The sequence below is a fragment of the Crinia signifera genome, chromosome 3 (genome assembly GCF_055691185.1).
Source record: "Crinia signifera chromosome 3, ASM5569118v1, whole genome shotgun sequence".
Lineage (NCBI taxonomy): Eukaryota > Metazoa > Chordata > Amphibia > Anura > Myobatrachidae > Crinia > Crinia signifera.
In genome coordinates, this window is record NC_139219.1 from 275,325,683 (window position 1) to 275,337,731 (window position 12,049).

The 12,049-nt window shown below is 45.2% G+C and overlaps 1 protein-coding gene across 1 annotated transcript; it reads right to left on the reverse strand.

Moving 5' to 3' along the window:
* Positions 1-5,840: 5,840 nt before the first annotated feature.
* POLR2D (RNA polymerase II subunit D) lies at positions 5,841-10,647 on the reverse strand. Its single transcript, XM_083178085.1, has 4 exons — positions 10,492-10,647; positions 8,380-8,560; positions 6,797-6,892; positions 5,841-6,300 (listed from the first exon to the last, which is right to left on the reverse strand). Exons 1-4 carry the CDS (start codon positions 10,562-10,564, stop codon positions 6,222-6,224), a joined length of 429 nt encoding a protein of 142 aa, XP_083034211.1. The 5' UTR covers positions 10,565-10,647; the 3' UTR covers positions 5,841-6,221.
* Between the last annotated feature and the right edge of the window lie 1,402 nt (positions 10,648-12,049).

A 12,049-nucleotide genomic window follows, 5' to 3' on the forward strand; every position in this document is an offset into this window, starting at 1 on the left:
TCGAGTGTCCGAAGACAGCACTATCAGCTCCGATTTCATGGTCTGTGTGTTTCCTGACCAAGCCGTCAAAATGTTCCATTGGAACACCTGAGAGTGGAACCTGGCAAATTGCAGCGTCTCGAATGACGCCACCATTTTCCCCAGCAGCTTGAGACACCTCCATACAGAAATGCTCCGAGCGCTGAGAATCTCCTGGACTAAGGTGACCAGATCCCTGGCCTTTGTCTCCGGGAGAAATACCCGATGGAGATGGGTATCCAGAATAACTCCCAAGAATTGGAGCCTCTGTGACGGTACCAACTGAGATTTTTGCAAGTTTAAAATCCAGCCGTGAGCCTGCAAAAAACTGATGGCTTCTGCCAAATGACTCTGAAGCATGGCTGCTGACTCTGCTTTGAACAGCAGGTCGTCCAAATAAGGTATCACTGTGATTCCCCTGAGCCTCAGCACAGCCGCCATCACTGACATTATCTTTGTGAATACCCTTGGCGCGGTGGCCAGACCAAAGGGCAACGCCTTGAACTGTAAATGCAGGTCTCCTATTGCAAACCTCAACAAGGCCTGATGTTCTGGGTGTATAGGAACATGCAGATATGCGTCCTGGACATCCATGGACGCCAAAAATTCTCCCTGGTCTAGGCTCAGGAGCACTGACCGTAGAGACTCCATTTTGAAATGGTCTACCCATAAATGGACGTTTAGAGACTTCAAATTTAGTATTGGTCTGAAAGACCCGTCTGGTTTGGGCACCAGAAACAGAGTGGAGTAAAAGCCTTTCTTCCACTCTGCCCTGGGAACCGGAGAAACCACCCCTTTCTCTAAAAGGGAGTGAGCTGCTCTCACAAGAGCTGTACGCAGCCGCGCTTCCTTTGGCAAGGATGTGGGGATAAACCTTTTCGGAGGCAGACCTCTGAAAGGAATTTTGTAGCCCTGGGCTATAATGTCTAACACCCAGGCATCCTGGTCTAGAGAAGCCCATGCGTCCCTGAAATGTGAGAGACGCCCCCCCACCTTTATCACTGTCGGGCAAATCCCCTGACAGTCATGCGGAGGGTTTGTCCTCTCCTTTGGTGGCAGGCTTCTTGTGAAAGGAGCCAAACTTGGACTTCGGGGTCTTGCCCCTAGAGGACTGAAACTTTCCCCTGAATGACTGTCCTCGAAAGGACGCACCACCTCTAGGGGAGGGCCGAAAAGACGGCCTAAAGGCAGAAAATCTGGATGCCTGCTTAGCCGTGGGAGCCGGCAGAAATGTACTTTTGCCGCCCGTGGCCTGCTTAATTATTTCCTCTAATTCTGACCCAAATAACAACTTTCCTTTGAAAGCTAAAGTTTCTAGGGCCTTTTTGGACTCATTGTCCGCTTCCCAGGCCTTAAGCCAGAGCACTCTCCTGGCATTAATCGACACTGTGGACACTCTGGTTGCCATTTTAAGAGCTTCCTCCTCTGCTTCTACCACATACTCTGCAGCTGCCTTAAGCTTCTCCGCCAGCAGCAATACACCAGAGTCAGCCTGCAGCATGGTGCATAATTCACCAGCCTACTCAATCATGGCCTTAGAGACCCAGGCTGAAGCAATAAGAGGATGTAGGGTGAATCCCACCCCTTCAAAAATAGCCTTGAGGTTACCCTCCAGCTTTTTATCCACAGGATCTTTAAAAGCTGCACCGCCCTGTACTGGTAAAACAGTAGCCTTGGACAAACGTGCCACTGAAGCATCCACAACTGGCACCTTTTCCCAGAGCTCCGCATGAGACTCCGGCATGGGGTACAGACTAAGGAATCTCTTAGGCATTTGAAGCCTCTTATCAGGGGTTTTCCAAGCCCCTTCCAACAATTCCTGTAAACCTTCATCCGAAGGAAAGGTAACAGCCTCCTTACGCTGTCGCTTAAACACACCTTTAGCAGGAGTTTTATCCTCCACTGACAGTTTCAAAGCCTGTTTCACAGCCACAATAAGATCCTCTACTCCTGCAGAAGAGGTCTCTTCAAAATCATCACCCTGATCCCAGGGGATGTCAGTATACGCTCCCTCCTCCTCATCTACCAATGCAGGCATAGCATAAGACCTTTTAGGTGTCCCTGCAACATCAACATCAATCTTGTCTAGTATCTCACTAAACCTGTTGATCCCCCTAGCAGTATCCTGCATCACCTGAATAAAGGCAGGGTCTGTCTGGGTAAGAGGCAAGGAGCCAGAGGACTGCTGAGATGATGGCATAGGTCTCTGTGATTCTACCAAGCCATCATTTTGTCTGTCCAGTAGCTGCACCAAAGCGTTCACTGACCTGCCTAGGGCAATGGCCCATGCGGGTTCAATCTGCTCTGCCCTCTGAGGTTCACTCCCCATGGGTCTCACAGCAGCGCAAGTGTTACATAAGCCCCCCTTGGCCATCTGCTCAGGGACAAATTTCTGTGTGCATACATTACACGCGCTCAGTGCAATAAGGGCTCCCTCCCCCAAAACCACAGCATGTTGCTCAGACATGATGAAAAGTGATATATATATATATATATATATATATATATATATATATACAGTGCATACAATGTACCAACGATTATACAGGTTTAATGCACTCAGTCACTTAGCTGTCTGTTGGTTTCAGATGCGGGGAAACGATGCCCAGGAAATCCAAACACTCTGCCAGGATCTGTAAGCCAGCTCAGCTCCGCTGCAAGCGTTCTGAAAGGCGCCAAACACAGAGTGAGGGAAGAGACCAAAGTCCCTGCTGCTGCGGGGTCCGTGACTTTTGGCGCCAACCAGCCCCAGTCAGCCGCTCCCTAGGGTAGGATTTCCTAGTTCCAGTATCTCCCCCTCGACTGGGGACCACTTGGAACATGCCTGTAACAACGCTGCTGTCCTCTCATATAGGAGCTCAGCGTGTATGCTCCGCATAAAATGGCCGCCGCCATCACGGAGCGCCTGTCCCCCATGATCCTCACCTAAACGTGAAGCCGGTTTCAGGACACTCCGGAGCCTAGGCAGCTTCTAAGAAAGAAGCTGTAAGCGCTGCACAGGGAGGCCAGACAGCGTCTCCCTTGTGCACAGTGAGCTGGCAGGACGCGCTTCTGCCAGCTCCTGCTGCGCTAGCAGTGTGAGGATTCACTATGAGAATCCTCACACTGTGCCTACCTAGCTAGAGTATAATTAATAAAATAATAAAAATCCCCTAACTACTCTAATTCTTCAGCTGCTCCTGCAGCTCTTTAGAATAGCACCCACTCCAGTGGGCACCTAACACGAACTGAAGAGTCCAGGATGCAGTAGGGGAGGAGCCTACCCTCTAAAAGCTTTAGGATAGGTGCCTGGCTCCTTCGGACCCTCCTACATCCCAGTGTTGAGCTGTGTCACCAGGACCATTGAAAGAGAAATATATATATTTAAATTACAGGCTTCTGGCCAGGAGAACCTCATTGTTGCTCTTCCTTACAGCATGTCACAGGCACACGCCACGGCGCATGGCATTCATCCATCTGTGCAATCAATAGCCATCCAGGAAGTGACTGCAGGGCACATTTGCTTCTACCTGCACTGCATGAAGGGCACAGGGTGCTTGTATCCAAAGTCTCGCCCTAGCTGGGAATGTGCTAGAACAAGGGTCTCCTGCTTGCATCAGGTCACCTCTGCTGCTGGAGAAGCTTGTATTTCCCCCTTTATGTCCAGCATGTATTACGGTCTAGTGTGTATGTCAGCGGAGGATCACTGCTCTATGGAAGTGTATAGGCACCTGGTGGCAACGAGAATGCATCTGTGCCCGTAATTCACATTGGAATGATTATGGACCCAATTGAGACCTGAATGCAAGGATGCAAACTTGCACAGCAGCAGACTACCGACTGCGCATGCATATGGCACACATGCACAAGGCCATCCTGCAACTATTTCTAAAGGCGCCCCGTGAGTGGCAGGAAGTAAGCTTGTGGGGGGCGAAAACCAGGCCGTTTATTGGAAGTGCTAAGAAATACCCAGGCGTACCAGGAAAAGCACTGCAAGTGTCAGGGGAAAATACAGGTATGCCCAAGCATTTTAGGGGAATGTGTATGACGTCAGCTCCAGGCCGGGTATGCTCCCCCCCCATTGCACTGCCGTGTAAGTCTCTGGCTACTCTGAGCCTGGGATAACTTGTACCCAAAGTTGCGATGGCGAGCTGGTAACGATGGGTTTTGGACATTTTCACATGGCTACGAATGGCCGTACACATCCATACGCATAGCATGCACATTGCATTGATTCGCAAGGCGGGTTTTCACACTAGCTGGGCAAATTTGCAAAAATTGGGGTAATCTTACTTAGTATGATCTTACTGCATTATTCAACCTTCTTTTCCCTGTGGATAAGCAATGCATGCAGGGTAGAATTGTAGGAGCAGGGCCCTCTTCTCATAATTAAATTACAGCCACATTGGTGGAAAAAAAAAACATTAGGCTGCATGTACAGAAAGGGGACGTTAATGATGTGTGCACCCGTGTATCATTAATGATATGGAGTATACACACACTAAGCGATATTACAAACTATATTGCTTAGAAGGGCCTAAAATGAGCATTAGAGATTAAAATCTAACTAATGCTGTGTACACACGAGTCTATATGATTGCTGGGGATATATTGCTAGCAATATATCCCCAGCAATCATATTACTAGTGTCTCCTTTTCATCAGCGATGAAAAGGAGACACTGCTACGGGGCGGAGGCGGAGCGCAGCAGCAGGTGACGGGAGGAGGGAGGTAGCAGCGTCGCAGGGCATGGGAGAACAGCGCTGATTTCTCCGGCGCTGACCTCCTGCCCGGCGATCGCTGGGGGAAGCTGCTGGTCGCAGGAGCATGCTCCTGCGACCATGAAGGGCTGGCCGCGGGAGCGCGCTCCCAGCCATCTATCGCCGGCTGCACATGAAATCACTAAGCGACCATTTTGCCAGCGATTTCATACATAATTGCACCCGTGTGTACGCACCTTTAGTGTGTATGGGGCTTTAAATGGTAGTATATTGAAGTCCGGACCCTTTTCAATGTCAGGTTTATCAGAGGCCATCTTATTATGCCATGGTACTTTGTACAACTAACCAAACTCTTGCCATAGATGTCAGCACTGTAAGGGGCATACACACACAGACTGATTTTGTGCTATTTTCTAAGCAACCTGACAAGATTGCTTAGAAAGTAAGCACAACTCTCTCCATGTGTACGCCCCAAGCAATTATGATGCGCGGTCCCGCACACCACTATCGTCTGCTAACTAAGTGCATGCAGTCAAAATCTAGTCAAATTGCTTAGCAAGTGAATGCAAATCTGTATGTGAACAGATTGAGAGATACTGATCACAATCTCTCATTCTGAACCACTACCCACCACTTTTTTGCTTAAGCAAAATTGCTTAGCACAAATCTCATTCTGTACACACAGAGATTTGCAGTCACCTGCTAAGCAATTTGACTAGACTTTGACTGCATGCACGGATTAAGTTAGCAAATTATAATGTAATCGCTTGGGGCATACACACAGATCTGTGCTTACTTTCTAAACAATCTAGCCAGATTGCTTAGAAAAGAGCACAAAAAGCTCTGTGTTGCCCCTTAATTCCTACAATTATGTTCTTGGTTAAGATCTGAAAGCATCCTCCTTTATTATATAAACAGACTTACTTATTTTTTCATTATCTATTAATACGCAACTTGTCATTCACTAGAGATCATAGCCTAATGACCAACTTTGCCACCTTGCTGATTCTCCTTAGCTTCACTGATCCAATCACCAGAGTATTATAATTATACATTAAGATTTACACACAGCAGCTGAATATTGTCAGTTTTACAGAAAGTCACAAATAGGCTTGTTACATAGTTGTTTTTTAAATCATTTAATAAAAAGATATTATATGAAAAACAAAAGTGAATGGCTTGGTCTCTCCCAAAGCATTATTACACATTTCTTGCAGTTTGTGACATAAAACCACAAATAAAGTTTTCTTATCCAAACTCGGTACTTTCTATGAGGAAATAACATAAATGGAAAGATGGCAAAATTAAATGTTATCAAGGGTAACACGCAAATGACAGATAAATTATTGCTGATATAACTCAGCTTTACAGACTCCATGACTTAAAGAGCCAGCCACTAAAACAAACGTTCTGATGGAATTAAAGAGGATCGCTGCTGAGGACATCCATGAACCTTCATTAAATCGGACACTGTCTCTGGATGCAAATGGTGATGACATGGTCTTCAATACTGGAAACTTCGTTTGGTCTGAATATCATCTAAAATTTGCTGTAGTTCCTCATCTTCAAAGCGTCCTTCCACACTGCAGAAATATAAGGAGAAATGTTGGAGGCTGTACTTCAATCAGTAGGAATATTAGGTACATATGTTAGTTGGGCGCCCACCAAGCTATTTGCTTAGTTTTACGCGTACCCTCACCACGCTTCGGGCTGGGTGGCTTGCCACACTATATAAAATGAACTCCACGGGGACATGGATAGTGGGGGTATGAGCGTACTAACTATAGTGGGCGCCCAACTAACATAAGTACCGAATATTATGTTGGTGTAGAATGGGACAGGAGAACGGACGGCTAGGAAATCGTTCTGTAGCCTGGTACCCCAACTTTCCCTCCTCACAGCGTTATTAATTGTAAATGACTGTGAAGGGATATTGGCTCAAGCAGAGAAGCTTAGGACTTCAAGCCTCAAACCTAGAGGAGTACAGAAAAGCAAGGGCTTGCTGGGGCAACTCCTGACTAGCAGGGTAGCAGGGCTGGGATTCAGATGTGATCAGTATGAAACAGACAATTCGCATACCTGGGGATCAGTGCTTTTGCCTCATCTGCGGTTTCTGGACACAAATTAGCTAAACAGGCCAGCTCAAACCTGTGCAGCTTCTTCTGTAACAACAAACTGGACAGAGGAAGAAGTGTTACTACAATTTTTTTTTAAAAGTATTATATAATTCATTAAAAATATAGAATTTCCTAAATTGTGACCATGGTTGTAAAAAAAAAAAAAAAAAAAAAAAAGGAATTCGGTTGAAAAAAGTATCAGGATGTGGCCTAATTCTAATGTCATAAGTGCCAATGGACTGGTCTAACTGTCACGCAGACATCAGGGCTTATGTAAATGCCTGTGAGCTGCAGGCTGTGGGAATTTCGGCAAGGTTGCCTGACCAACCTGGTTTTGCCTTTATATTATTGGCGCTTTAAAAAATATGGACGGACTTGCTACAAGCCCAGCCTGCAGCTTAAAGGCTATTATATAAGTGCCAACATGACAGTCCTGGCAGGAGAAGAGTCCTCCTGTAGTAGGACAATCCATTTATAGATGGTCACACCAACTCTGAGACAAAAAAATTAATTCCCAGCTGCTTCTGTCTCTTTATAGTAATTCCTGGAGAATGCATTTATGGCAAAGGACTAGTATCAGAGTCACACTAGGGATGAGAGAGAAAGGAATAGATGTAAATAGGTGTAAACTTGCTAAACATGTGCAAATTGAGCCACAGCTACATGCTGAAAGGGAGGGGGTTGTTCTAGACTAGAAAGACACTAAACATGTTTTCTCCCAACACACCAAAGGGCATTAGTAATAAGATTAAAAAAAAAAAAAAAACACACACACGATAGTGGGTAATTCAGATATCTTATACTCCGTACACACCGGGCGATGGGAGCAGTGTTCATAGCACCAGTGCTATGTGCTCAGCGATCTGTCAGTGTTCTCAATTGAGAGAACACTGGTAATGACTAGATGTATACTGCATGCAGCATACATCTAGTCAGGCAATAGCACCACGCAACACTGGGGGCCATCCACAGAGTGATCCGTGCTTCATTTCTAAGACATTTCGACAGATCGCTTAGAAATGCAGCTGTAATCGCCCCATGTGAATGGCCCATTAGTTACATATATTTGCAAACATATAGCAAAGCCGCCAGGCCAACTCTAAAAGTGGAGGTCCCTACACTGCACTGCAACAGCACCCACTCTGGGACATATAAAAGTCTACTGTAAGACTACATGAGAACAGCACATATCTAAATTGAGAGCAAGCTTATAATATTGTGTAAAATGTGCATCAAGATTATAAGTATGGGGCCTAGAGATGGGGAGATGAGACTGCGTGCTGAGTGATCTGTCAGGGCCAGTGTTCTCCGGTTCTCTGGCTGTGATTAAGTAGATTAACCAGCATGCTGGATATTAAATCGCTGCATTGCTATTTCTAAGGCCCCTACACATGGAGCGATGTACAGTAGTGTAGATCTAGTGAGATCGCTTAGAAAATGCACTCAAATCGCCCCGTCTGTAGGCCCCTTTAGACACAAGATGTAACCCAATGCGGAAGACATTAAATAGTTTGGATTTCTGCATACAGGAATGACGGAAAGTACCTTCTGACACTGGCAATTGTTTCTCTGTTCTTAAATCGGCTGAAACTTGATGTGTAGGTGAGAGTTTTCATAAAGACTTCAGACAACTCCTGTTCTTCCTCAGCACTTTCATTCTGCTGTTTTCTATGCTCCAGTAACATGTGAACCTCAGAATTTAGTAGAGTCTCTGCACTTTCAAACTCTAATGAAAAATACAAAAACATTTTTTACTGCTCAATTCTACAATGGCTTAAATAACATGTTTTTTTTTTTTTTGGAAAGACATCATTTTATCTTTTTTGAGAATGTTTTAATGAGAGAGTACAATGTGAATACCATTACGCAGAGATTCCCAAACATTTAGAATCACAGCACCCTACAGTATCAGAATATTTTTCACGGCACCCCTTGGCCAAAAGTTTGTTACTGAGAATTTCAGAAAAAAATATTAAATTAAATAAGTTGTGATTACATTTTATCCTCCGGTCCAGTTATGTGGTGAGGAACATGATTAACTTCTGTTTATCCACATATTTGGAAGCCACAAGCAATGATTTTGCATATTTCAATGAACATAAATAATTTGAATTGTTTCTGGACCACCAACCCTGAGGCTTCCCTGCAAGTGCTCCGAGGCACCCCAGGTGTACAGTTTTGGAACCACTGCCATAACATAGAAGTAATAATGTAGGGAGCTGAAGAGATTTGAAACACTGCTATTCTAGCATGCACATTCATACCACAATATCAGATGTCGCTTACTTTGTCTGCCATCACACCACCATCAAGGAAATTTTTTTTTTTCCCTGACAGGTTGGAACAATGAAGAATGCATCTTTATTGTACACTTTAGAACTGTTCTTTCAGCATAATGCAGATACTATGTTAAGGCTTTGTGATTTTTACATGTTGAAATGACATCTGATACATTTGTAAAAACTTCTACTTAACCATCTTTAAAATAAGGTTTCTAGGCCCAAGATCAGAACCTGGCACCCCCTGTTTACCATAACTAAACTGCTTCGGAACACCATTAAACTTTTCCAGAAGATTACAAGGGGCATGGTTGGTTGTCTCACTCTGCTTTGCTCATCACAGGTTACAATTGCCAATAGATATCCATGTGGATAGTGTTTCAAAGCAGTTTAGTTATGATAGTCCAGGGTGCCCCCATGTTCTGGACTTGAGCAACCTTCATAAATGTATGTTTGCTATACATACTGAGAACTTCAGGCTTACACAGCTGGGTGTTCACTGATGAGACAACTAATTACACTTATGCAATTGGACACTGCACTGAATCACTGAACTCCTATCGCTCTCTAAAAGAAAGCCTTGGTTTAACATACAAGTCAGGAATTTAACAAGGGGGAACGCTTCTTTCTTCTAAACCACAAGTATAAGCAGTCTCCATCTGCAAACTGAAAGCCTCTGATCCCATTCCCAATTGCTGCCTACTGAACAACATACAGCTATCAGGGGTCGACCTGTGATTCAGGTAGTGCTGATAATGCTCATCTGTTCAGATTTACAGTGAAAATCCATGTTACTGGACTAGGACATTGTACAGTATCCGCTTACAAGAGGGAGATCATTTTTTCTATTGTCTGCGGTGTGGACAGACCAGGCGCTCACTATTCCATTATACTAGAGATACCATTCTAACGCTGTTAGAATCTATGTGCTGCCTGAGAATGAACTGCTGGCAAAACGGACCATTTAAGTTATACTAGCCCAGTGGTAACTGCTTCACGGCAACACATGTATAATGATGAAGCAGTTACACTTGCTCATCAGTTATGTAATACTTTTAGATGCGGGCTCACTATATATTTGACGTATATATTTAATCTGTGCCAAGTGTTATTACATAGCAATGTTCTCTAAGGGTGCTATGTGTGCAAGTGAGGGCGAGTGTCTGTACTCACTCGATCAGAGCAGCTGCTACAACTTCACACTGCATTATATACATATAAGCCGTGTGTGCTATCAAATGGGATGCGGAATACATCACACATCCCTGGTGATGACGGGTCTCCCGCTTACTGCACCGTGTTTGCATCCTGTCCGGTGGCATAGTCCTACGTCACCCCTCTGTCTGCTCCCACCACATCTCCTCCCCCTGGAGCTCACCTTTCGGGAACAGCAGCTGGGACGCGTCCTCCTCCACATCACCTGCACGAGCTTCTGCGCCGCCTGCCGCCATCACTGTTGGTTTCCAGGCTAGCGGAAGCGGAAATAGTAACTATAGAGTAGCTGTGAACGCTGGGACGGCGTCATCTTCGCGTCGCTTCTCGGTGTCACGTCGTCGTTCTATATTTGTTGAGCGCTCTATGGTATTGCTGGGTGCGCTGGTGGCGGCGTGTACTGTGTAGAGTGCAATTCTGTTAACAGAGTGCAATCATAACCAACAGAAGAGTGAGCGTCACCTACCGGTCTGCGCTACCAGTACCCCAGGACTCCCAAATCTAACCCCATGTTCAGTCTACTAAACCTAGAAAAATATGTACAGAGGTTGATTCCCCTGTAAATATCTAAGAGAGCGCCACACGATTGGGGATATATAAAATTGTTTTATTGTATAATTAAATAATGTAAATCTACATCAATGATACATAAAAATAATTACTTAAAAATAGACATACACAAATAATTTAGCAAGATATGCGAAAAAAGTAAAGAAAATGTAGTACCCTGCTGAAAAAAAAGGAGGTAATTCTTTTAATTCTTATGCAGTATTTACTATAATTTACCATGCTATTTACTCTCTAATAGTTAGGCTTTGTCAGCTAGCCACACTTCTGCTGAAGACTGGACACATCTCTAAATTTGGTCCCCTATCACTGCATTCTCCAGTGGGCTCTTTGTGCCCCAGTCTGACACTGGTTATTACATGCACATGGGAAGTATCCATGGTCCCTGAGTGCCATACACATCTGTTAGCGGCATTACAAGGGGAGTGACGTGTATTAGCCTAGGCCCTAGGGCAGGGGTAGCCAACTCCAGTCCTCGAGAGGGGATGCAGTTACAATCCCGGCATTCAAAATCCAAACACCAGAATCCCGACCGCCGAAATCCAGACACTTTCTCCCTCTGTGGGTGTCCATGACACCCATAGAGGGAGAACAAATTAGTGTGCCGAGCATAGCGAGGCACCGCGCCCGCTGTGCGGTGAGTCCGCAAGGGAGGGGCGATCCAGGGCCCCCCCCCCCCCCCTGTCCGAAATCCCGACTGCCGGGATTTAGAACCAATCTCCTCGAGAGCTACCAACAGTTAACGTTTTCCAGATCTCCTCACAGAATCACAAGTGAAGTATTTAGCTCCACCTGTCGATCTTTTAAAATGTGTTAGTCCGTACTCGCACCACCATAACGGTGTGAGCAATTTTCAGCCAATTCGGCCCTGCGAAGGGTGCGAGTTAGGGTTAATTTGGGTGCCATTTTCAGCGTGAAAACGGCACTCAAATGGCAACTCGCAGCCTTTGAGGTTAATAGGATTGACCCTTTAGACCTCCCGCATGTTCATCCATAACATCCCTTTCTGGTACACCTATGATTAACACGGGTCCTGTGGCTAAATTTGTTTGCATTTTACTTTTGCATAGGAAGCTATGAGAACTGTTTTTTTGTAGGATTTTCTCGTGTATTCTTGTTGCGAGCAGTCCCTCTGCAGACTCCAGCAGTAATCGGCA